This window comes from Chelonus insularis, unplaced genomic scaffold (assembly GCF_013357705.1).
Source record: "Chelonus insularis isolate UGA/USDA-ARS -01 unplaced genomic scaffold, ASM1335770v1 contig_397_pilon, whole genome shotgun sequence".
NCBI classification, from domain to species: Eukaryota; Metazoa; Arthropoda; class Insecta; order Hymenoptera; family Braconidae; genus Chelonus; species Chelonus insularis.
In genome coordinates, this window is record NW_023276552.1 from 609,678 (window position 1) to 635,738 (window position 26,061).

A 26,061-nucleotide genomic window follows, 5' to 3' on the forward strand; every position below is an offset into this window, starting at 1 on the left:
TAAAAGTGTCATAATTATTTTTAGTACTAAATGTGACGAAGAATAAATTCATTATTTTTATCATTACATTTTAGAAGAGTGAATTCTTACACTTTTATTATTTTTAAAGTATTTTTATTCCATCAAATTTATCATTTTTCATCGGATAAAATCATGGTCAGACGTTTCAGACATTTCGAATCTTTTCATTTTAATTCAAAAAATGTTGGAAAATTGAATAAATGATTAAGAGCAAGATGTACTTCAAGACTTTGAAATATATGATGTCTTTTGCATCATAAAGAGTATGATAAAAGACCTAGAATTGTTATGCCAACAAAAATTCGATGAAATATCAAAATATAATGTCTACTTCAGACGACCTCATATTGGTAAGAAACAACGAGTGAGAAGTCAAAAAGTCGAAAGCAACGTGAATACGCTGTGTAAAAAGACTTTACACAAAAGCCTAAAGCTTTGGGTTCTCTCCATCCCCGTCTTTTTTTTTATTAGATATTGTCCTCGTAACATAACCGAGGGCGGGCCATTGGATGTGGGTTGTGAATGCCGAGGATTCGTGCAGCATCAGATGAAAAGAAAAAAATCTAGTTGGGGTGAAGCTCACCTATTTCTCAACGGGTAGTCTACCAGGGATCATCGAGACTACTCATATGAGCAGCATTGTCACACCGAGGAAAAGATTATCTCGGAAGTCTTCTAGTGGTTCAAACGAAATGAAAGCCAATCTCAGTTATTGCACTGTGTTATTCTACAATACCGGGTTATTTCTGAGATTGGCTGTATTTCAAAAAAAAAGTCTTATTTACGATGCTAAAAATGGTCCATGGACGAATATTAACTGGAAAAAGAGTTCAATAATAGCACTTTTTTTTTTTTAGTGTTCTGGTTTAATTTCAAATATATAAAATGGCTGACCAAACATTGAGTGTACTCTTTTTCAAGTGATTGTTGATTTAAAATGATTTAGAACTATTTATTCATAAAAAAAATAAAGCAATAATATTTTTTTAATTGTATGCAAGAGAATTAAATGTATTAAGTAATTAAATAAAATTTTCAAAATAACAATATAAATAAATAAAAATTACTTTTACACAATGAATCCATTTTCTCTATAAGAGATGTGAAAAAGTTATTCACAGAGTACAGCTTTGAATGTACTAAGATACGCTCGAGTTCCGTGAAAAATAAGTTTGTCGTCAGAGACTTTTGCTTTCATGGTTATAAGCTGTGTTAGCATATACATGAATCAAAATATTTATCAGTCATGGTTGTTTTGTGCGAAAAGATGAAGGATCAAGACTATGTTAGGCTGATCGTAAACAGAAAGTGTATTCTTAAGATCTTGTTTCTCTCTGTGAATTTCCTCTTTGATTAAAGCTTGTATTTTCTAGATCCCCTGAGATGTACGTAGACTTCTGAATGAAAGTAAGTTTACGTGGTGAACTCGACTGATGCGAGACTTTTAACTTCAGTGATGACAAGTGCTAAATTAAAAAGACATAAGCCTTTGAGATTTTTGAGTGGCAATTACTTGCCCAGAATTATTTACCTCAGTAATTTTATTTTGTTAGCATCACTGCTTCATTATCGTTTTACTTGACTCTTATGCGTCCTTGCTCTTTCTCTAACTCAAGTAAACGCAGCTTTAAATATCATTTACCCTCAGAATTACACCTGCAATGTTTATTTGTTCAACATGTTTTTTAATTTTTAGCTTGAAAATATTTTTTATTGAAGCAAAAAAAATTTTATTAAAAAAAATAATTGCCAATAAATAATAAAATTTTAATTATCTCGAAATAAATACAGTAATATTATAAAATTAAACCTCATGTATGGCATATTAAGTCCCCTAAAAAATTTATGGCTTAATATACATTAGAATAAATTAAAATTAATTTAGCAATAGCCTGATCTTCCCTCGAGCTTTTAACAAATTGTAATTAGTGCAATGAATAGTCTAGCAGTGAGTTCCGATAATTCCGCAGATGGTAGAAATGTCGGAGGAATTGGTAACGCAACATATCCACCAAGTTCATACGGAATGCATTAGGGGTTCGCATAATCACGGTCAGTATTCACGCCACGTACACGTGGGATATCCCTCGTTCTGTGTAATCGTTTGTCTCTCGCTTTCTCTTCCACCCATTCATCCTGTCTCACTTGTAGCGATCTTGTTTTCTCGTTCTCATTCACTCCCTGAATTTTGTTCAATGCATAACAGCTACTAGAGACCACGAACGACTACTGAAACTGACTGGGAGATGATTTTGTTGCTCGTTAAGTGTAGATGCATCGATTGGTTTTAGTGGTAATAAAATCAATGTTAGCTCCATGAATTAGGAGATCATATGATGTATCTGTATGTTCTGTGCTTATCGCTTTAGACATATGAATGGGGGTCCTTGGATGACTCTCGTCTATATCGGAACAGACAAATCAATTGAAATCTACAACTGTGGCCACAGGCAACTGGTGACTACATCCCTTTCTAGTTGTTGCCTCAGGAGCTACGTCAAAATTGTCAAGGAAACTCCCATGAGTTCAATTCTAGTATCACCAGTTGTAAATCTGGTTATTTTACATCTTGTGATTGGAAGTAGTTGTGTGTAAATTATTGTCATGTTCAACGCTTAAGGTGATGTTTCTCCAATAGCAATTGTGAGATAGTGAGGATGAATTAATATTGTAAGATAAAGTCTAGAATGAACATTAGGTTAGACTAGTTCTGCCCATCTTGAATAGTCATTTTTGATATTGGACCACAGCCAAGGATGTCTGCAATATTTACGTCATTTTATATAGAGCTTTACAATCTACATGAACATGAAACAATAGAGTTTAATTTACGATAGAAGCTTAAATCATTGTAAATAGAGATTTTTTTCGGGAGAAAAAAACTTTAATCTCTACTTTCGGTTGAGTGCTTTAAAATTATGTTGCAATGGACTAGAGTTATGTAATTTTTATTTAACTACTATCAAATCTGTTTTTCTGTCATTAAATAAATCTCATTTATTGCAAATGAACATTTCAAAATATCTTTGGGCATATTTTAATTAAATTGTCGGAACAAAATTGATAATAAATAACACTACGTCCATCAGTTATATAATATTTGTTTGCTTTTTAATTATTCATTCATTTTAAAATCTGAAATATCAACAAGTAATTCATCATCTATAATGGATATTTTTTAATCATGAGCTAAAGTTTACACTTAGAGCTCAAATTAGTGTCTATTTTTCATTCTTTAATTGACTTTGGTTTTGATAAATTTGTGAAAATTATTTAGTGAGAAAATTTTTATTTATTTATCATTAAAGTAGCAAAATTCACTGAGAGTTGAAGTGATTTTATTGTGGTATAAAATAGAATAAGATTACTAAAAGCAAAGAGTAATTGAGTAGAAAAAAATTGAACCGCCTACTCATTCATAAAAGACTTTTAATGCTATAAAATTAAACTTTCTCTTATTCCATTATCATTTACCTGCAAAAAACTTCAGCCATAGAACTATTAACGGTGCGACTATTCAATTTATATGTAAATTAATCATTTCCTGTCACGTGATGTTTATTATTCAACACTTTTCTTTTTTTTTTCGATAACTCTTTCTCTTTAGGGACTGCTTCATATTCATCGTCACATTAAGAGCTCATTGAAGTCAATTGAAACTTTGATGGCAATTGAGCACGTTTAATCATCACTTGTCTTGTCACTAAATTATTACAGGATGGTCCATAGCTTGTTTTGTTTATGGGGAAGTGATAAATACATGTCATTTATTGGATGAGTTTCAGGGGAGATAAATAATATGATAAATTCCGGAATATTTAATCACTAACTTTGTCTTTGAAGTGTAATAAAATTTGTTTGTATGATTTAAAGTTTAAATATGGCTAGAAAAAAATGAAGAGCACTTAAAATAATATCAGGTATTTTAGTCTATAAATATCCATTTTGTTTTCATTTTAATAAATATTTTAATTTAAATGATAAATTTATTTAAATCTTATTTATTAAATTTATGGAATATTTAAAAACATCTGTGTTAAAAAAAGACAGCTTAAAGAGCAATTGAAATCAATTCAATAGCAAAGTCTATTTTCGACTGTTGCAAAGTATTTGAATGAGGCCCTGGAGCTCTTGATTTAAATTCAACTTGGTGAAATTGCATTTTGGATTAAAATTTCGGTGGAAAATCACGTCCTCGAATTTCACCAGCGGTAAGAATGTGTCATGACGTTGACAGTTTGCAAATGATGTCGTTTCCCATGTTTATGATAGAGAAAAGAAAGAGTGAATAGAACACAGAACGTACAAATAAGATCGGTGGATGGGAAGGGTGTAGAGACATGATGAAATGAAAGATGAAAGGGGTGACGACTACTTCGCAGTTAACTATTCATCTTTTCGGCCGATCCAACAACTTCCAGGCTCCTTTTGGGTGCTTATGGCATACTAACACTGTCGCCTTGGTAAAATCTATAGAAAACTTTTCATTGTCATCTAAGGAACAAAAAAAAAAAAAAAGATTTAATTTTTAATCAGAAAAAAAATAAAAAGTTATTTTTCTCAAGTGTTTTTTCAACATTTTAGATCATCAGAAAGTTTTTTTTTTTTTAGCTTCATTAGTAAAAAAAAATTTTAATGACAAAATATGTTAGCACGACGGTGGTTTGGAGAGAGAATATAATGAAGCTGGAAAAAAATTTGTGGTCTTATATTCAAGTATAAAGCTAATATTAATTTTTTTTATTAATTATTATCCACTAACAATTAAGCGGAGAAAGGAAGTTGATGAAATGACAGAAAATTTATGAAGAAACTTTAAAATTCCAAGCCAAGTATTCTAATTAACTACTTGACGAATGCGAATTTTAACAGACAAGCAATTAGGACAACATGATGTAGAGAAATATTATCAAAGTAGTGTATAAATGTATGCTAGTGGGAGTGGACAGAATTGTATGTCTAACAAAAGCTCTGGAGTCACTACATTCTCACCATTTCGTTTCAAAGTTTCAGGACAGGGAGTGTCGACCCTACGCATCACTGCAGGAAACGACGAACGAACGGACAGCATGTCATTTGCATAGGACGCAACGAGCTGCTGACGATAACTGCTCGGGGACGCGGAACGAGGTACAAGTCACCTAGTAGTATTAATTGAAATGGGGTAGTTTCGGAGAAGAGGGAAACAGAGAAATCCGCAGAAAAAGAAGGGGACTTTTGCTTTTACAACAACGATATCTTGTTTCAGATTCTGATCCTTGAAATAAGGATCCAAACCGAAGGGTTTGATATTACAATCATTAACTGCCGATGAAAATTATTTTTAATTATCTAAAATAATTCGATAACATAAAAAGTAAATCCATAATCGCTCTAACGTTTAATAAGTCCCAAGGGCTGTTCAGGAAAACCCTTGAAACTTTACAAACCAGCAGAAATGGATAGAAGGGACGAACGTTGAGGATGCTGTGTGGAAGGGGAATTTAATTAAATATCATGCGACATATTATGGAAAAGCAGGGAGCAAAGTCGGCCGTATAGTGAATGTGGTGTCACTGGCAAGTACCATAGAGTACACAAAAGCTCCTACTCAAAAAGTTGGAATAATCGAGGCGAGCAAGGTTGCTAGTCCGGTCGAATGACTCCTATGTTCCGGAAGTGGTTAAAAAATATTTAAACTCATCGTATCGTGGTGTTGTTGGATGACAAAGTAAACTTTGCTTTCGAATAACGAAATTCAATATCAAAGTACATAAATGTTACAAAAGTTTATCTAGTTTCGTCTATGTAATACTAACATGTTAAATAAAGAAATTTGATAAAATATTCAGATAACTTTTCTGTCTAAACAAAGGAATATTTAAAAGCTGTTGTGTTGTTGCTTAGAAAAGCTTGTAGAAAAGTGGGTGTGTGTGTAGTTGACAAATGTCGAAAGATGATGCGTTAGAAAATCTAGGGACTCTTAAACCTAAACGGTCATGAATATGATAAGGATGCAAATGTCATTGTTGTTTACTTGGGCTTCGTATCACCCTAACAATCTGCATATTTGACTTGAAGTTGAAACGCAAATTCATCCGAGATAAGTTATTTATTATCCCATATAAAGCAGCTCAACTTTAGCAATCAAAAGGATTTTTAAAATAATTTTTTATTCCTCATGAAATTTCTAAGGATCCTTGGTTAACTGTAAAAGTTAATACTTAAGTAAAAAAATTTTAAATTGCCACACTTTTCTTATCGTATAAGTGGTTATACGTTAGAGAAATCATGAACGAACGATGCAGGGTTGCTTTAAAATTAAACTTGAACTTTTATTGCACGCTCTTCTCTACTCTTGTATGGATTTTCGAGAGGAGTAAGAGGGGCAGAGGTTTTATCACGCGAAAACGAGGAGGGTTTAGGACGAAAAAGTTTTTTGCTGTAAGAACTCAGCCAGTCCCGTCACTCGCAAAGTAGTAGGCATAGCTATAACGTGATTTAAACTTTAGACTCTGATGTATTACATGTCATTTTATTGAAATTCAAAGTCTTGTACCCTTCATTCATGAAAAAATTATTCAATCACCGTACCAGGGGGTGTATTGTTTTTGAAAACTCGCGAATTTGTTGGATCCATAAATATAACCGATAGCTTGAAAAACATTCGATATGGATTTCCATAATCTCGATAACACAATCCTCAACAAAGCTTACCTGTATAGGGACGACAGTAGTTACGATTTATTTTACTGTATATTGCAGGGAGGGATGTTTCTGCTCCTGGTTCTACGTAAGCTCGATTTTTGCTGTCCCGTGGATCGCAATATTGCTCTACTACTTCAACTTCCACCTGAAAAATCACCATCAAAATTAATCATTCAATTCCGTATGATTCATCAATGCAAAGAATATTATACAAACTCTAATTCACAATATAACTTTTCTTTCCCTAAGTTATGATGCCTTTCTAAATAATATTCAAACTTTAAAAATTCTTTCCTTTCTAAAACTAAACTTGGAAGAAGTTTTTTCTAAGGAATGGAACATAAAAATTAATTTTTAAGCTTTACAAAAAAAACTCATTAAAGCTTGCAATCTAGACTTGCTAGATTATGAGCTCGTAGTAATAACGTATCAACAGCATGATGAACATTAAAATGAAATTAATATTATCAGAGGAAGTTATCAGATTTCCCTAGTACAGCTATAATAATACAAATTGGCAGCAAGTCCGAGGTGCGTGTTTGGGTCACGATGCTATCCCTCAGAGATACAAAGCAAGGGTTATTGCCAGTGTTTCTATCTCTACCCCAAGTCTGTGAACTACTGTTGCCCACTTGAAGTCCAGTTTTGCTAAACAATTTCAGCTTGGAGCATCAGCAATTGTGGTAATATCTCCTCAGGCTCCAAGGGTAAACATTTTTCCTCTCCCTAAGCTATCGTTTCGAGAAAAACACGTAACCCCATATGACTCATATATCCTTTTTCCTTTCATTCTGACTTTTATTACCACACAAGATTCTTTTAATTATCAATTTGTCTCTCTGCCCTTTTGAATACTATTTTTTAGTGAAATATTTCCTTTCAACGCGGTCGAATGATTGCTAAAATGTATTGAGAGCAATAAAATGAAGTGAGTTACGGTTGGATAAATTCAAATTAAGGAAAAGATTTGATAAGCTTCTGGTATTTGTGCACAGATCGTTAGCTTTGATTAATTGCTGAGCAGTAACAGGAGAAAGGTATTTCTTGATTTAAAAAAATATACTGGAATCTTATTTAATCCAAGAGCAGAGGGCAGTCATATGTCTCGAGGCTATACGAATATTCAGAAGTTTCGTCAAGAAAATTTCTTCTTATAGAGGCAGATACTAATAATGACAACAATGGCGTCTAAAGAGGAGGGTGAACCGTGATTTCTGAAACGAAACGTAAAATCAATGGGCGACTGCTGTGAATAGTCTTCTTCTCTTCTGTGGCTAAAGATATCGGAAAGATGGGGAAAAAAGAGTGAAAGTTACTGTGGAAACTTCGCAAGAATGGAGACAGTGAGCAAGACAAGTAGACTTAAATTGGAAGAACACGAAATTGGAATTCTCTTCTCTTTTCCTGTCAAAGTTATATCGAGCCTTCAGGCTATTCGGAAACATCATTGGCCAGTGCCATTGCACCTCTGATTTTCTTCAGTTTTTTAAATTACTCAAATTTACCAACATTTTTTTTTCTTCAACTAAAATTCCATCAAAAACTCATCATTTTCAACCCAAAATTTCATTTTCATCACATTAAGATTCACGGAATGTTTAAATTGATTTTGAAGATAAATAGTTATTTGACCTGCAAATGCAGTTCAGTAACAGTAAGTATTATTGGAATTTAATTTATATCAGACTAAGTATGATAATCTTTTAAAACATTTAGAGAATGATGGAAAGTACGTGATAAAAGAGTGAAAGATAAAAAATAAAGTTGATTAAATTGTAAAATAACGTTGGGAGCAATTCATACGCTGTGTAAATCTGTAAACGAACAGTAAAACTTGTAGCCCTCTCGATTCCAGTCGACCAAAAGGGGCTGCGTATTTACGAACTGACTATAATTCCCATCGATTCATCGAGAGGACCCTAAACCGATTATGCTAGCCACTGCATTATAATTGTGAATGCTTATTACTAGCCTGTGTAATAGCTCTGAATTTTATTGCATCCACATATTTACATGATGATAATATATAATACCTTGGATAAATATTTATCGCTGTACATTTATTGTAAGCGATTAAAATCTTTGAAGTTTATGGAAATGATTCATAAAATAAATCTGGTTATTTACTCAGATGATAAATAATAGCCATCTTTCTGAAGAAAGCTCTCACTTTGCTCATTAATAATCTTGGGAGATTCTCTTGAGTAATTAATTGATCGTGCAAAAGGGAAATAAAGAGAACACTAGAGAGATAGGCTTTCTTCTACAGCTACAACTTCTCACGGTCTCAGGTTTGCCAAAAGCTCCGTGGCTTCCAACAACCTGTACCTTTTCCCCTTTGTGCTTTATTGCTCTTTCCATATTTTTTTATAGTCTTCAAGTTGCCTATACTTAAAGCTTTTGTTAAAAATGATAAATGTGTGTTGCGTCTGGTGAACTTGGTGTTCAAAATGGAGCCAAGTATTAAATAGGCATCAAAGACTCAGTCATAACGGGTTCCTTCGACCCCTTGAGTGAAGTAGACGTCTGTACGTAATATGCTTGGTTCGTATACGATACTGGATGGTAAGGAGAAAAAGAGGCGAACGATGAAGAAGACTATTGGAGGAAACTTTTTTGTCTCTTATTTCCCAGGTGTTGTTTACTCCCTCTTTACGACCAACCTCCAACAATTTTCAACAATTTCTTTCCCTCGTTTTGCTCAAATGGCTACATAAGTGTGCTCTTGCTAGCACCATGAAATCATGCTTCACGATTCTGTATGGACGATCATTTTTTATGAGTCTATTTTATTGTCTACTTCAATCAACTTGAAATCTGTGATTTCATTGGATTATGGGTAGAGGAAAAGGGTCGTGATATTATTGGTATGTTACCAATGATTAAAGATATTTTTTGATGTTAGATAATGTTATTCAATCATTTCTGAGCTTTTCTAATCTATCATGAAATCTTTTTTATTTTTTTCGTAATTTATTTTAAATAATTTACACATCATAAATCTCAGATAAAAAAACCTCTTTCAATTTTTCTGAATATTCCAAGACCTTCCAGGTTTTCTTGATCACCAAGAGCAGCAAATATTTGCATTAGATGAACCGAAAGCCCACAAAATCATGTGGACATTATGCGGACTAAGTGTTTAAGAGTATTTTATACTCGGTTTTAATGGGTGAGGATAGTAGAATCGAGTAATATTTCAGAAGAAACAGTTAGCGTAGTGCCTGAGGCTGCCCCGAGCACCCAGCACTGAGTGCTGGAGCAATTATAAGCAACGCCGGAAGTCACGGGTCTCACCAACATCAACGCTCATACCATGCTTTACCCCCATTCTCTTTCGATCTTTTTCCCTAACGCTCAATGCCCCAAAGGTATTTTGTCACCCTCATAATTATATTTCTCCTGCCTGTATGATTGCACTGAAAATGTCGATACGTCGCGTCTGCGATCAGAATCATCCAGGAAATCATGGGGAGAAAAATTCCTCCGCAAACATTCCCAAATTTTCTTACTCCTACATTTACTTCTGCTTCTTCTTTTCATCAACATCACACAAGATTTTGCTCTGTCTAAGGTTTATCATAGCCCTAGGTTATTGGAAACTTTTCATTCATTTTCTTTTTGAATTTTTTCTTGTTTTTTATAACTCAATATTGATCGAGAAATTTCTGTTGCACGTAAATACTAAATAAATTGCAGTCAAGGTGAATTGACAATATTTTAAATAGAGATAAAACTGATGTTGGATTTTATGAAAGGATTTTTTACTATAAAGAGAGATTTCGTAATTACTGGATTTGTTTTCAAAGCTTTCATTGACTTGATCGAAATATAATTTGATCTCTTTAGATTATAAAATCAGATTTATAAAATACTAATTAGTTACAAAATTAATGCTTCAAAGCATAAATTTAATATTTAATGAATAAAAATAAATCAAAGGAAATATTTAACACGATTTTTTTGTACTAAATATGTGCTTCTATAAAATATTAAAGTCATGAATTTTATAAGAACTCATCAATGAAATTCAGATTCAACCTGGTACTTACTTAAAAATTAATTCTAAGCACATGTGACGCAAAACCAACTTTGAAAGGATACTAGACGTAATTCTGAACATTCCAAATTCATTTAAATATTTGAATGATAATTTTCATGATTTATTCAGTTGATGATAGTTAAATAGCTACTTACATTCTCTACACTGGGGCTTGGTAATGCCCACTGTACCGTAGATGTAACTGCAGCAGCACTAGCAGGACGTCGTTTATTCACAAAGTCAACGGGAAGACTGTAATCGTCACAAAGCGACACCTGAAACCAAGATGAATAACCATGATTTATCAAACATTTTTTAAAGAACAAAAAAGTTTTTAACTCTAGATAAATAGCACACTGTATTTTATGCCACTTGAAGAATTGCACTGAGCTGATCCATCAGAGATATTTTTTGTCTACCAAAAAAAGTTCACTTATCGAAACTATTCAGCTGCATTGTTCAACAGAACTTACTCAAACAGATGCAGCTATATGTAAGCGTATAAATAGGGACAATTGAGGATTCATGGGGGCGGCTTATCATACCCTGAACACATATAGGATGAGAAGCGACCAAGCTTGCTAGTTTTCAGGCTCAGGATGGACGTTAAGCAGAAATAGGAAGAGTATGGACGTGATGTAGGCGTTTTGAAGAGTAGAAGTGAGAGGGAGAAACATCGACGTGTATTTTATTCCGCTTCAAAACCCTACATGCAAATGGCCTGCGTTTATTGTGAGCAAAGACTACTGCTGTATATGAATATGTGAAGTGGGAAATGGAAGACGAACAAAACAAAATCCCCGGAACAGGAAGAAGGGTTGTGAGAGATATCGAATGAGAAAAAGGCCGATGAGTGACACAAGTTGGCGGGACGGAAAATATCAGCCATTAGGCCATAAGAGAACGAATGAACACAAAAATAATATTGAATCTTTAAAACCAATCCCAATCAGAAAAAAAATATCTCTCTTCAACCAGCATGGATTAAATAGACAGAATACATTGTTACAATAATGCTTACGGATTTCGCACAGACAGACAGTTCATATGCACGTGAGTGGAATTAAGCTTCAGACATGAGTTGTAGACGGTTTAAACCTTTGTTTGAAATTAGCCAAGCATGCTTTGAATAGTAAGTGAAACAATAAAAAATTTGCTATTTTTGCATTACTTTTATATTTGAAATTCAAAGTTCTAGTCCAATGTTATTCCTTTGCCGATTTTCGCAACTTCGACACAGTTGAATGAACATAAGTTTGAGCCAGAGTGCTTGGTAGATGCAAACTGGAACGTTGAATTACACTATCGACGGACAATGACATTTATATCATGTGATATATGGACATTGATAAAGGATATCAAGTGTTCATGTTTCATTAGTCACATACACAGATAACAATTTATTTTTATACACTGATGGCTTTAATTTGATCACACACTACATGCGCTTTTTATCACTCTCAGGTTGTTCATTTGCTAGCTTTGGTTTATGATTGCTCATGCAAACATTTGAATATTTATTATTTTCATCATCCTGCTGTTGATGACACATTGTCGAAAATAAAAATAAAATTATTATGAATGTTAGGAAGTAGTTGAAAGTTATCTAATAAAAATATTCAAAATCAAAAGCTTAGCATCTGCGAAAGTAATAAATCATGCCCTAATGCCTAGTGTAGTAGAAGCTCCCCTCATTCATATGTTCTTCACCTCATCATTGTCATCCAGGACGAACATCAGTCGTTTATTCGCACGGATTCCGCGAAGCCGAGATTAAACGGAATATTTAGCAAATATTTCGCATAAATCAAAGCACTGCAATATGTTCAGAACACAGGGAGATGCTATGGAAATTCATGGTAATACCACTGGCCACCCTGCCGAGTTTCAAGTGGGGCCGAACAACGAAGAGAGACGATTATAAGAGCAAGAGTAGTGAGAGTAAAATGCGTAATAGCAGGAGAATGTACATGATGAGAGAGATGAGAGCGAAGAGAAAATAGGAAGAGCCACGAGAGGGTAGAGAAGTCGCGGCCAAGAGGGTGGTGGCACGTATTTCATGAACCCTAAAGCAGCTCTGAGCATTGGTACAACCACCACAATCCCATTCATCCTCTTTATGGGCTCCAAGTATTTGGTGGTTTGAATAAATCGGAAATTCGACCTACGTAGATGCTTATGGCCTTCGGTATTTTTACTCTTTCACTTGAATTTTTTTTCTGTAGTTTTCATAAAATACCTTTCTGCTAACGAAGTAGCTACTATATGTGTTTTAGTAATCTCCAATTAAACTAGAGAATCCCCATTCATTTATTGGAATGCTCAAGGTTTATGTAGGGGATTTCCGATTTATGATTAAGGCTTTGCTGAACATGGTTTAACTATATTGCTATGTAATAATGTAGCATTGATAATACTACTGTAATATTTCGTTAAGTATGATAAGAATGCCTATTACGAGCTCGCAGAACTCTCGAGATCTTTATGACAGCAAAAAGTTCGTAAACTTTTGATATTAAAATTTTGGATGCTCAGATTCATGTTCGTGGATTTCATTATTCCGGGAATTTCAATCTTTTTACTTTGGTAGTTGTATATTTTCCTGAAATTTAGTAGTAAACTCTATAATATGCGATTATTGATGACATAATTAACTATCTAGGATCGCGGAACAATTTCAAAATGACGAGGGTCGCTCCCTAAATGTGTTGAGGAATCGTTGAAGAGCCAACCATCCGGAATGACAGCAGCACTTAATACAAACCAGTACGGAACCCTAGTCGCTTGGCAACAGGTTAATTACAATTGAGTCTTCAAAAAACAATTATCCGCCCTTGTGTTATATTCATTAGCAAATGATATAAATAAATGTGTTTATAGTCTCTTATAACAATCATTTTTGTTGAAGTGTTGAAGACACAAAGAGTTGGCTTGAATAGCATAGAATTCTTAGGTTCATTTTATTTTTTTCTTCTTTTGGGTGAGGACCCTTTCTACAGCTTCAACTAGACGAAGATAAATACGTTAAAGTTTAAAGAGGGAATAGTTGGAACATGAGATTGAACTTATACCTGGCAATTCAACATCATTTCACCAATTTTGGGCTCAATCAGTTCCTTCTAAATTGGAGAAAAGTTATTTGATTCTCAAACGATTTAGAAAAAAATTTCAAAGAGATTTTTTTCGAGTAATTGAATTTTTCTTGCCTTTAAAAATACATTTTTAAGAGAATAGTGAATAATTATAAAGAGTAGTAAAATTAAATTTGAAGTTGTTTTTGTATTGATGTGATGATTAACAATATTTTTCAATGATATTTAGCAAAGTATTGTACGCAGAAAATGAGGCCAACGGCTGTCGTGTAACTAGGGGTGACGCACCCCTAAAAAGTAAAAAAAAAAAGACAGGCAAAGAATAATGCATAAACACACCCTCGTATATTTATCATCGAGATTTATTCTCACATTCTCTCTTAAAAAAGAATAAAATTTTCCGATTGACACTCCTGCATTTTGTAAAAAAAACTTGGGCACAATTTGGTATTGTTCTTTTCAAGACAACATAAGTAAAATAAATTAATGCTTTCTGCAAACGTGACTGCTGCCAATTCTCAAGAGTAAAAAATCAACTGAGATGAATAATAGAGTGGCAAAATAAAAAAGATGATTTTTTTCAAGAGAATAAATTGTCCGAGACGTAACATCATTAATCAGAACGCGAATGAAAATTTAATCTTTAAATAATATCACTTTTCTAACAGTTTCGAATCCCTGCAGTCTAGAGAATTGAATAAAAAATAGAAAAGGTCTCTTAAAAATATCAAGACACTATTGAGAAAGTTTAGAGAATGTAGAAGTACACGAAAGTGAGTCGTTCATGCATGAGTGCTCAAAGCATCGAACTTTGGTGGTCCAGTAAAGTTGGAGAGACGTGGGAAGGCGAAGGGTCGTGTGATGAAAGCTGGGGGCTAGTACAACAGTTCTCTAATCATCTGTCTTCCTCATATTTTACCCAGCCTCCAACTTCATCTCTTTTGCTTTTTCCCGACCTTACCATCCCTATCAGTCATTTCCTCATTCATCCAGGGCCGTTCGACAAAGCATTCCGTGCTCTCTGTATTCACCTCCATTCTCTGGAGGGCTATTGGTAGAATAAAAAGCCACCCTCCAGTGCCGTAGGGGTTCTGATGTTCGCGCTCAATTATACCAAGTGCCACGAATGAGTTTTAAGATGTTGAAACTTTCTCAAGACGTTCTAGATGCTAAAAGAGCCTCTTGGAGCCAACGGTTTGCTTGGACTCCATAGTTGGACTGTCATGGCATCTCAGCAGACAACGGCTCGTTAAAACTTAAATCCACCCCTTCGATCGCTTAGGAAGGACTTATCTAGCTACCCTTATGAATCATTCAGATAGATACAAGATTTCAGGCTTCCTAGTTTTCCAGCTAATGGTGTAAAAACGTATTATACCGAGATTTCATTTATAGAAAGCTTTTAATTATTAATTAGGATAGTTTTTCTAGTGAAAGGAGAAATCCGTGTTGGATAAGACATGAAGATCCACTGATGAGAATTTAAGAAGCTTAAGGATAAAAAAGTAGTCTATTTCACTACATTTTTCATCATAGAAAATACATTCGATTCTTACTTATCTTTACTTTCTGCTATGCAAAAAATTAGATGGATTTTAAATTTAGTAGTGAAAAAGATTAACAAGATTATTCTCAACTGAGATAAATTTATTCTTTTTAATAATAAAATTCTATTCAGTTGATCTATTAAATTAAATTCACTTTTATAGTTAAGCTTGTTATAAATTAAATGACTTGATTCTTTGATTAAAAAAAAAATACCAGTAACCTGCGGCTAACCTAATGAAGCTAGAGCTAAAGCTAGGAAATATTGACTTGGCCACTTTTAAAGAAATATCGAGAAAATTTATTTTTAATTACGAGCATAAAAATGATAAATACCAGATGTAGCTTGCATTATAGACTCTTAGAGGATAAAGGGATTTTGAAGAAAAATGAACGTCAACATAACGCTCCTAGGGGTCGTCTAAATCATTCGCAATAATCTCCCTAGTCCCTAGGGCGCACGTGCTGGGTGTCTTGATGTCGAACCCACGAGAAAGAGTTGTTTGCTTGTGGTGTAACCAAAGCTGTTTTGAATCCCCCTTTTTAGCTCGAAAATAGCGAGTGAAGTTGTTGAGAAGTAGAATAGAATTGCATGTAGAGAAACTATCGCGGAAATGCTCTGATTGTTCCACCGGCTTCACCATTGAGATAAACGCCGACTAGTCCTTATCACCCCTTATCTTGGAGGGTGCAACGTCGCCCCTCACTTCTACAAGTCGACTCGATCTGGCTCTTATTTCTCTGTCTTCTTCCCACGTTCTACTCTTATACTTGAGGGACTGCTAATTGATTTTAGAAGTTTCTCGTACGCAAACCCACTCTTAGTCGTGTTTCAGGAAACGACGCGCGTAGTTCCGCCTGATGAAAAGAGGGTGAGAGTCAAGGGAGTTTCCAAAACCATCTAAGCTGTCTTAGTGATTCTCTGAGAGCCAACAACTATCTATGCGGAACGCCGACTCCTTGTCGTTCGCTAAACGGACCGAAACGCTAGAAAATGAGGCGACCTCTTGTCTCCATTAGCAAGACTGTCTATTTAAAGTTTATAGCAGAAGATAATACTTATCATCAAGTGATAAATAAAATGTTGCTCATTTAAATATTCACTTGGAATATTTTTATGCTGAGAACAATAGATCAGTGGAGAAGAAAAAGCTATTGAAGTGAAAATAAATGGAGGAAAAAATTCAGCAGACGCATCAAAACATAACACGAGAAAGCGTCAAGGTATCTTGACATCTTCTGGATGATGAAAATGTAACGGCGTCTAGTTGTGCAACGGAAGAACCGTAATCACGAGTAGTGCAACAATGTATGGCCCTGGGCTGCATCAGAACTCACCTCCAACCATTGCGTTTCCCTTTTTTCTGTTACTCCCTTCTACCGGGTATTTTTTACTCTCAGACTCTCCATTTTACTGTCCTCTGTACTCTGAATACAAACATTATTTTCCACAGCAACATTTTCTAGACTTTACTATAATCGCTCAATTCAGAAAATCCTAGATGACTAAATATATTTCTGTTAAGTCTTACTCAAGTTCATGTAAACTCAAATAATAAATAGCTTCTGGTGGTTAAAAGGAACTTTCTAAGAACCAGAGTCAAACTTCTAACGTGGCTTATTATCATGTCGAACTTGGGCGAATTTTCAGAATAACCCTTTTGCTCGAACTGTGCATGAGAGTCGAATCAAGCTAACGGAAATATAAAATTGAGTTTAGGGAAGTTTCCAACATTAATATCTCGCGGGACATTAGCTTTACTCTATTTCCGGTTGTAGAATGGCGTTGTTTCAGGTGTTATCAAGAATCTTAATGGAAACTGAATTAAAAAATCTTATTTATGATTTTAATGATGTCTTTCTTCATCTTTTCCACCATAAAATATTCAGATAATAATTTTGATGTTTAAAAAATTCATTATGTATTAAAGAGGATCATGAAGTATAAAAAAAAACAGTTGATCAGATAAATTATAATTCATCAAACACACCCTACATTGTCCAATGATCTCGTCATGTCTAACTCCTGCCAAGCAGATACCAAGAGGGTTGGATCATGTACGTGCATAATTGACGCGAACAGCGTATCAAATTTGACATTCGAGTCCACAGAAACACGCATTCGCAGCTAACGACGTACTGTTAGGCAGTCCAAACTTTTTGAAGCTTGACCACAACACGAACTGCCTAACACTAGGTCTGTGGTACACCACACTTTCCCGTTAGTATCATTCCACTAAGTTCTACAGCATTATATTTCTCTATTTCTGTGGAAAATACATTATATACTACGTATGATACGACCACACGCACTGCTTAATGTCCACAAATAGTACCTTCTGTCTCGGACACACATTGTTCGTTGATGAAAGCTTGGAAAAGTTTAATTGACATGACAGCGTGGATGAGAGAGATAAGAAACGAAAGAGTTTTTACAAAATGTGAAAATTTTTACACCCGTGATGAATGACGAGGTGTGATCTCTGCATTCGAGAAATTTTCAAATGAAAACGTGGAATAAAAATTTATTTAAAAGAGAATTTCAGTCAAGTATTTTCTGTTATTCATGATGTTGATATCTGAAACCAACTGGATAAATAATTGGATGATTATTTATTAAATTTGAATTTAATCTAGAATAAATAGAATAGCTGGTTTCAATTTATTTAATGATTTAATCGTTTTTATTGTATAAGAAGATCAAGTTTTTAGCACGTGTTGAACAAATCTTTCTTTCTATGTCTTAATAGAGTATTCATTTTTATGGAATCATTCGTCATTTGAATATCAATAAACCTTGATACGTGCTATTGATAAAGAAACTTGACAGAAAAATAATTTCAAAATTGAGGTGATTTTGTTTAAAAGTATTCTCAACATGCAGTTCAGCTATAAATAAATATATAATCATTAAAAACGTTTTTATGATAACAGAGATGTTTGGGAATATCAATAAAGGAATTCTAAGAAATCTTTACCAAATACATAATCTCATATCATAGTAATAAAATTGATTGTTCAATTGTATAATATAAACCAATTTTCAGTTTACAGATACTATCATATTGAGCAGAAGTTTGCAAGGTGTAGACAGAGAAAGTCTTATGGGTTCAGTAGTCATTCTGACCCTTAATTAATTCACTTTACGCTGGACCTCGATGCTGGTAATAAGGGTTAGGGACAACCTAAGAACCCTGAAGGCTATAATTGACTCAAATGTTTCAAGAGAGTATTACACGCAGACCGTTATCATTACTCCCTGTTGGTTCACTTTAAATGCTGCTCGAATGTCTTGCTTTTTTTTTCTTGATTACTTTATTTGTTTATTTATTCATCAATGACAGGAAGACGTTAGAATTGATATTAATGACATCTAGAGGTTGAAATCTCTGTGGTGAATTTACTGGCTACAATAGAGTCAATCGATATGATCCTCAGCTGGAGGGATAGTTTCGGAGTTAGGAGAACTCTAAGGAATTTGGCTTCTAAAGGATATAACAAAGGACTACTCCAATATCTACATTGAGTAATACCTGATGATGGATGAATTTAATTAAATAATTATACAGAAGTTATAAGGGCATTAATCTTTGACTTTCATCTTTTTAGTTATAGTTTTCAAGTACCTACGTGATGGATTTATATTTAAGAAGTATTTTAATTTTTTTTTTTTTTAAAGTCTCTACAATTTACATAATGTTTTGGTTTCTTTTTTTTTAATGAAGAGATAGAGAAAATTTGCGAAATGGAATATTAGGATGGCTTACCTTGACATTTATTTTGCTGACATATAAAGAGTGGAGAGACTATTCGAGAAATGAGAAAATCGGAGAAAAAGAAGTCTGAAAAATCGTTCAGACATTTTGGATATAAGCCAAGGTCGTAAGGATAAAATGAGACCTCAAATTCATTGCTGATTGCTTACAATAGCAATTGGTATAGTGCAATTTATTGATTAATGAATTGCGAAAAATTTAGATAATGAGAGACAATGAAATCTTTGGAACTTCATCACTTCCTCGATTAAGATAAGATGGTTATTTGGGAGAGAAAAATTTAGGAATTATAAAAAAAATCAGATAAATAATTTTGGACGAAATAACCACATTAAGCTGATTCAGTTAAAAAAGTCACTTATGGCTTTGAACTCTTTTAACTCTCGAAGAAATGATGATACAGCAATTTCTTGAATATCATTAAAAAGTTTAAAGTATCTTCTTTAATATTCTCAATTGGATTTCTTCTAAAAAAATTATTTATCTAAAAATTTTCATTTCAACATTTCCCTCAAATCTCATTTTATTGAGTTGGACCAATTTTTTTTTCTCTCATCAAAAAAGTTTCTTCTTTTGCTTGATAAATAATTTTTTTATTAAATCTACACTATACCTTTAAAATAAATAGTTAAGAAATTAGTTTACAGAATAATTAATAAGGGACAAATTTAAACAGGTGAAGATAATATTTAGATTTCTCACGTGTGTTTTTGTGATTTAAAGACCTTCAAATAATCAGTAATTTTATCAAAAAATTGTTACTCAACAATTTCATTTAGGAGACATGAAGCAACAAAATGAATAAAAATAGCACTGAAAATTTCACAATTGATGAAATGCCTTAGCAATATTCTATTTTGTAAATACAGTGTCTTATTGACCCAAATAATAGGTTTTCTAACAAAACTGATATCAATAAAATAAACAAATAATATAATCTCTATTTATCTTATCAAGGATTTTTATCAGTTCGTTTTTTATAAAAAGCCGGGAGTCGTCAACTGGGCGTACTACTGCTGCTTGAGATAAATTAGATAATTCATACTTGGACATGTTTACGCTCCTTCATCAACAGTACAGTCATACTCATGTAGCAACAACGTGCTCCACAGCAATGTGGCGACAGTTTAAGTCTACACGTCAAATTTTGATATTCATTACTCTAGTATTTGCTTTAGTTTTGTGTAAAAATGAGTGTCCTACTGACGATGACATTGTTTATGTGGATTTGCAAAGAGTAAATACTTCAGAAAAATTATTGCTTGTATTTTTGTTGATAAATATAGTTGAAGTGAATTGTTTATAATTTTACTAGATCGTTGGAGAGTGGTACATGGTTGCTGGAACACCAGTTACCAAAAGTGTAGGAGCATGTTTGCACTTTGATGTCAAAGTGATAAATGCTACTGACTTCTCAATGGATTTTTCATCAACAAGCTGGAGAAATGGTCGACGAATTCAGTGGACAGTTGAAGGTAGACAGAATGACAAACAATTATTAGCTACGTGGCAATTAAATGGATCACCTAATGTTATCGGTAATTAGTATTCTATTTTTGAAGACAATTGCTTGTTAAAGCAGAAGATTGAGAAAATTTTTTGTTTCAAGGACCATTTCAACACCAGATACTAACAATGAATTACGATGAATACTCAGCAATGATAGTCTGTGCTAATGATACTAGGTATATAAGACAAAAAAGATTTGCTATGATTTGGTCTAGATCACGAGAGCTATCATCGAACATTCTAGAGAGTCTCAAACAGGAAATAGCTGAGTATGTAGGTGCCGATAACATAGTGGATGTAGACAATACTTGTAATGAAGTATTAGACTTCAATAAAATAAATTGAGTCGTGTAAATAAATTGTAAAAAATAATTAATGTATGTAAGTGAGAATAAAATTTTATTGTGATAAGCTGAGAATGATGAAGTAAAATCGATTCTGGTTTTGTTTTTTTTTAACACCAAAGTTTGCTTCAGCAGAAACTTTGGAGTCGCGAGCTCTAGGCGACTCAGTGTGTGATAATCGTCGCCAGTAACTTTATAGCTTCACCCTCGTTGAATGAATCATCTGAAGAAGAGAAAGGTAACACGTGGGCTGAAGAGAAAGTTACTTGCTCAGACCTCATGAAATATTCGGTTTCCCACCAACCCGACCACTTTCCCAGAGTATCAACACCTGCGTTCCTGATAGTTCTTTGTCTTTTCATAAAATAAAAAAAAACTCGAAATGAAGGAGGAATAAAATTTCATTGACTTTTTTTCGCATTCAATGAAAATTTTAAAACAGATTGAACGTGGCTGGAATTCTAAAACAAGTTTATATTTCAAGCTTATTCTTCATATAAAAAACGTTCTTCTATCAATAATTTGTAATAATAAATTTTATTTATCGATCATATTTTTTTAATCAAAAATATTTGATTTGATAACTGAAACAAACTTTTGTTTTAAAGAGCAGAATAAAAATCAAATTAAATTAAAAATATCAAAAAAAAATATTCAGGGGAATTTGTTTACACTGAATTTTACTCTCTAGAGACTGAAGTAGACTGTGTATAGCTCGGTTGGTTAATTGAATGCAATTAAACCAGTTGGTGTATGCTCTAAGCAACGTGTGTGGGTACCAGCATTGCGCCACGTGTTTGCAATGGTCGCAGTTAATGCAACCATGCTCTATCATAGGCAATAACAATTATAAATAATTTTTAAGTTATTAAATATTTTTAAAATCATTTTTAGCTGATATTAAACTTTAGCAAAAAGTGTAAAAAAACACATTAATCGTAAATTTTTTTTTTGTGGACATCGCGTAAATTAAAATCTTTATCTCCTGACACTGTATCATGAATTCTCGGTCAACAATACCCCCTTTGAGTAATAAATATCCAGCAAACATCTAATGGGACGGTCGTTGTCGGAGTTCAATGATATTGTTTATGGTGTGGATGTATGAGGACACGATATAATGGAAATTCCGGTATCCTCGCTGCTATTTATGTTAGCCCGTCACATGGATTCTGGATCCTGGGGTGTATGTTGCAACACGAAACTTCATCCAGTGTATCAGACTTCGCTTGAACATATTCCCTAGGGCTGCCCATTACAGAACCCCTATGTCCACTTCTCTGGTGTCTCTAGATACAACAGGACTCTGATCCTGTGATCCTTCAGGGAAAATTTTGGCAGCAGGCGTAAAAAGATATGTATCAATCACTAATTATTCTTTGAATACAGGTAGCTAAGAGAGATTCGTCTTTATAAGTTAGTCAAAAAATGATTTAGTAATATTGTTTGTTTCTATCATGAAAGAAATAAGGAAATTAGCAGATGTTGATCCAGTTGGTGAGAATATATAATTATCAGAATAAACGACATTGAATGCCAATCAAATCAGGGAAACAGAGAACCCAGGCACTGATGCGGGAAATGTAAATTAATTTAAAAGAAAGCTTCGACAGCTTACTGAAGCAACCGGATAGATTTTTTCATTGGAAGAAGAACCCTTGAGGCACAAATAATCCCGTCAAAGAATGAAAGGCTCCAGGGATGTAACAGATTTATGCTGGTGGCATTGTGCATACTTGCTTTCTATGTGGTATATGAGCTTGACTATTTACAAACCCTCTTGGAGGGTTACAGACATTGTGACTCAGCGACACTCGAAGACCCCGTGGAGCTTTCGAGGATTAGCACCATATACTGCTTTAGTTCACTAATATTAGGAATCAAATGTAATCTGGCCTATTTGTACATAATTTCTATATTTCCATTATCTCGTCATGTTTATTGTGTTGAATGACTATAAAACTATATTGTTACTAATTAGTCAAATTAATTTGCGTTATCTCTAATTTCAGAATTGTTGGTAAACTACTTCTAGATTAATCAAATGACTGCTAATATTCGTGATAAAAATTTACGTTCACGTTGTTTTTGATTATTAACTTTAAATATTTGAATTTATGTCATCAGTTGTAAAATTTTATTTTCATTTATAAAATCTTATCATCAGTAGAATGATAAAATTAGACATAATGATAACTACCAACATGAATCTACCTCTGCTTATATATTCTCTTCAAGATCGATGTTCTCTTTAAAATTAGATCCCCTGTGACTACATTTCCATGTACTTTGAAGACTGGGCAAGCTATATATCCGTTGAGAATTGGAGTGAAAAAAAAAATTCAATAAAAAGTGCGCAGTCAATATTTCAATATCTTTCCAGACTGATGAATGTCTTTCGATAATAATGAACACAACTACAATTGTTTTGCTGAATTTAAATAATTTTTGTTTTGTAATGAAACCAATATTTCTGATACTTTTATGAGTAATAAACAACAGAGAAACTTATTTAAATCAATAACGAATTATCCTTTGGGCTGAGAAAAGTTAAACTTATAATAGTATGCAGAAAACTTGTTCACCGCATTGAATTTCTTGATAACAAGGTTTCCTCACAGTGCTTTTAAATATGGTCGACGTCCCCTTTCCTATAACTGTGTTCGCGTAACTCGATCCTGATTTCATTAAACTCTCTTGTCCATTTGGATTCACATCATAGGGTTACGTGATATGAGATAGCCCTTACCACCTTTCGTTGATATCGTATTTGAAAAAGGAAAAAAAAGCAAAGGGGTCGATACTTTCTGCTAACATTGGAACTTTAATACGAATTGAAAAAAAAGGCTTACGTGTGAAATTCAAATCTCTTTCCTGAGCAAATTTTAATTTAAACGTCAAACTTTTCTTGTGAACACGGAAATTGAAAAAATGTAAGTACTTATTGACATTAAAAAATTCCATTGGATGAATATATTCTCTGAAATATCAAAACTCAATCTCCTATTCTTTCAATAGATTGACATAAATCTTCGCTAGTAATTAAATTAATAATTTTTGAAATAATTTCCTTTTAATGGTTATTAAAAAAAGAATTCACTGAAGATGTGGCTGCTAAATTTATGGAATTTTACGGGGAATATTTTGATAACAATGATGAAGAGTGACTGAAGAAAGCATTTGAATGCTGAAGAAAAAAACGGAAGTGAGAGAATATGGAGTAAGCAAAAGTGAATGAAGATCAGGAAGTGGAGATCAGAGATGTAAGGGAAAGTAGACTAAAAGAGGGGTGTTTTCGAAGTGGAAAAGAAAAATGACACTCAAGGGGTGTTAAGCTAGTATCCGAGCTTATTCCCGTCTCGAAATGTATCTTAAATAAATATCCACTATTTTTTACAAGGGTTTTACGGCATGTAAACAATAAGACTTGAGAGTTCCAAGTCAAGAATAATATGCTTGGTAAAATATTTATTCTTGAAGTAGGTTAATCGTTTAATTCACCAAGTTACATATTTCTCAACTCCTAAAAGATCATATCATAATGGAAACGAGAAAGAGGAAAAAAACTGCTCAAGTTTCCGTATCAAAAAAAGTTTTTTCTTGGCAATCTAACGAAGCAGAACAGCAAAAAAAAATCGAATAAGAGTCCAGTTAGAGAACTTATCAGTCGGTGCACGCAATGTGGGAGTAGATTCAATGCAAATTTACTCTACCAACCTAGCGGGATAGTAAACAGAGAGAAAGAGTGAGATGAGAAAAGTAAAGGGCGCGCAAATCCAAAAAAGACAAATGATAAGTCGTTAGATAAAAGCAGTCGAGCGAAATTCAGTCTTATCCAAGGGTCGTGAGCGACTGGTAAGCCGCGAAATAAAATCGCTCTCACGAGCTTGGTTTACGCATAAGAGTCTAAAATGTAGAGAGAACAGAAAAAAAAGAATGATATGAACTAGAAAAATCCAATTCGCTACTTGAGGGTTGCTTTAAGCCATCGTGTGATTGTCTTAAGCCAAACAACAGGCTTGCGTGCTACACCAATTGCCAGTAGTTTTATTTCTTCTATTTCCTCATTCTTTCCTGGTCTTGATAAGTGACGTCGTACTATTCTCTTGATTTTTTTCCCTCGTCTGACAGATAAACCATTTCTTTTCTCCCGACCTTTGGCTCATCTCTAGGTCCAACCAATTCTTAAATCAACTGTGTTTCTAAAGGTTAAGTCATTTCATTTGTCATTTTTGGGACAACTGTTCAGTATAATATTTTGATGAAAAAATTGTTTTAATCATCATGAACCGTTCTTTGACCTCCAGAAAATAATATCTCCGAAGAATAACTTGCACATCCATTAAAAAAGCATAAAAAATTAAATGGAACCTAGAGTAATATCTTAAATTTATTACTCTGCTAATATTAGCAGAATATTATGCGAATAATTTTTTTCAGAATGTTACAAATGGAATTCGTGGATTCTCTGTTCATCGTAAATAACTTAAATTGATAATAAATACAGGTTATTTGTCATTGTTGAGTAAAATAGCGATAAATGTGGTCGAGTAAGTATGCACAACCGTAAAATGGAGGCAAGAGAGGGTGACGAGGTCACAAACCCTTCGTCCTTTCTCATGCAAATCGTCCTCGCGTCAACCAACAATACTAACCCCCTCATTTCAGTTATGGGTTATCACCAGTTATCATAAAACTGTACCTTAATTAGTCACAGGTTTATCATCCTTTCACTTTTGAACGTTTTCAGACTATAAAGCTTTGAGTATTAAAAAGCATAGCATGCAATGTTGTGAGTCTTTGAATAGCTCAACGATCTAACTAACGATCTGTGCGAATTGACCAAAAAACTAATTCATCCTGCCGTCAATTTGTCTCCGACCATTTAATTTAGGGTTTTTTTTTATTATTTTCCCTTTGTAGCCGTCAAGAGAAATTACTGAATTCCGGAGCAGACGAATTATTTTGTCGCATTGTTGGCTTTTTTTTTTAGTTTTTTTTGGGTAATGCAGGCCACATTCCAGACTTGCCACACCCTCGTTGAC

At 33.6% G+C, this 26,061-nt stretch overlaps 2 protein-coding genes across 2 annotated transcripts in view; one reads left to right on the forward strand and one right to left on the reverse strand.

Moving 5' to 3' along the window:
• hwt (heavyweight) overlaps positions 1-26,061 on the reverse strand; it is an 86,097-nt gene that overhangs the window by 14,678 nt on the left and 45,358 nt on the right. Inside the window, exons 3-4 of the mRNA XM_035084792.1 lie at positions 10,906-11,025; positions 6,718-6,853 (exon numbers count right to left, since the gene is read on the reverse strand). Of these exons, the coding sequence (XP_034940683.1) occupies positions 6,718-6,853; positions 10,906-11,025 (256 nt within the window). The remainder of the gene's footprint in view (positions 1-6,717; positions 6,854-10,905; positions 11,026-26,061) is intronic.
• LOC118067827 (uncharacterized) lies at positions 20,197-21,089 on the forward strand. The gene is made up of 3 exons (XM_035084796.1): positions 20,197-20,400; positions 20,479-20,701; positions 20,773-21,089. The coding sequence occupies exons 1-3, from the start codon at positions 20,215-20,217 to the stop codon at positions 21,015-21,017; spliced, it is 654 nt and encodes a 217-aa protein (XP_034940687.1). The 5' UTR covers positions 20,197-20,214; the 3' UTR covers positions 21,018-21,089.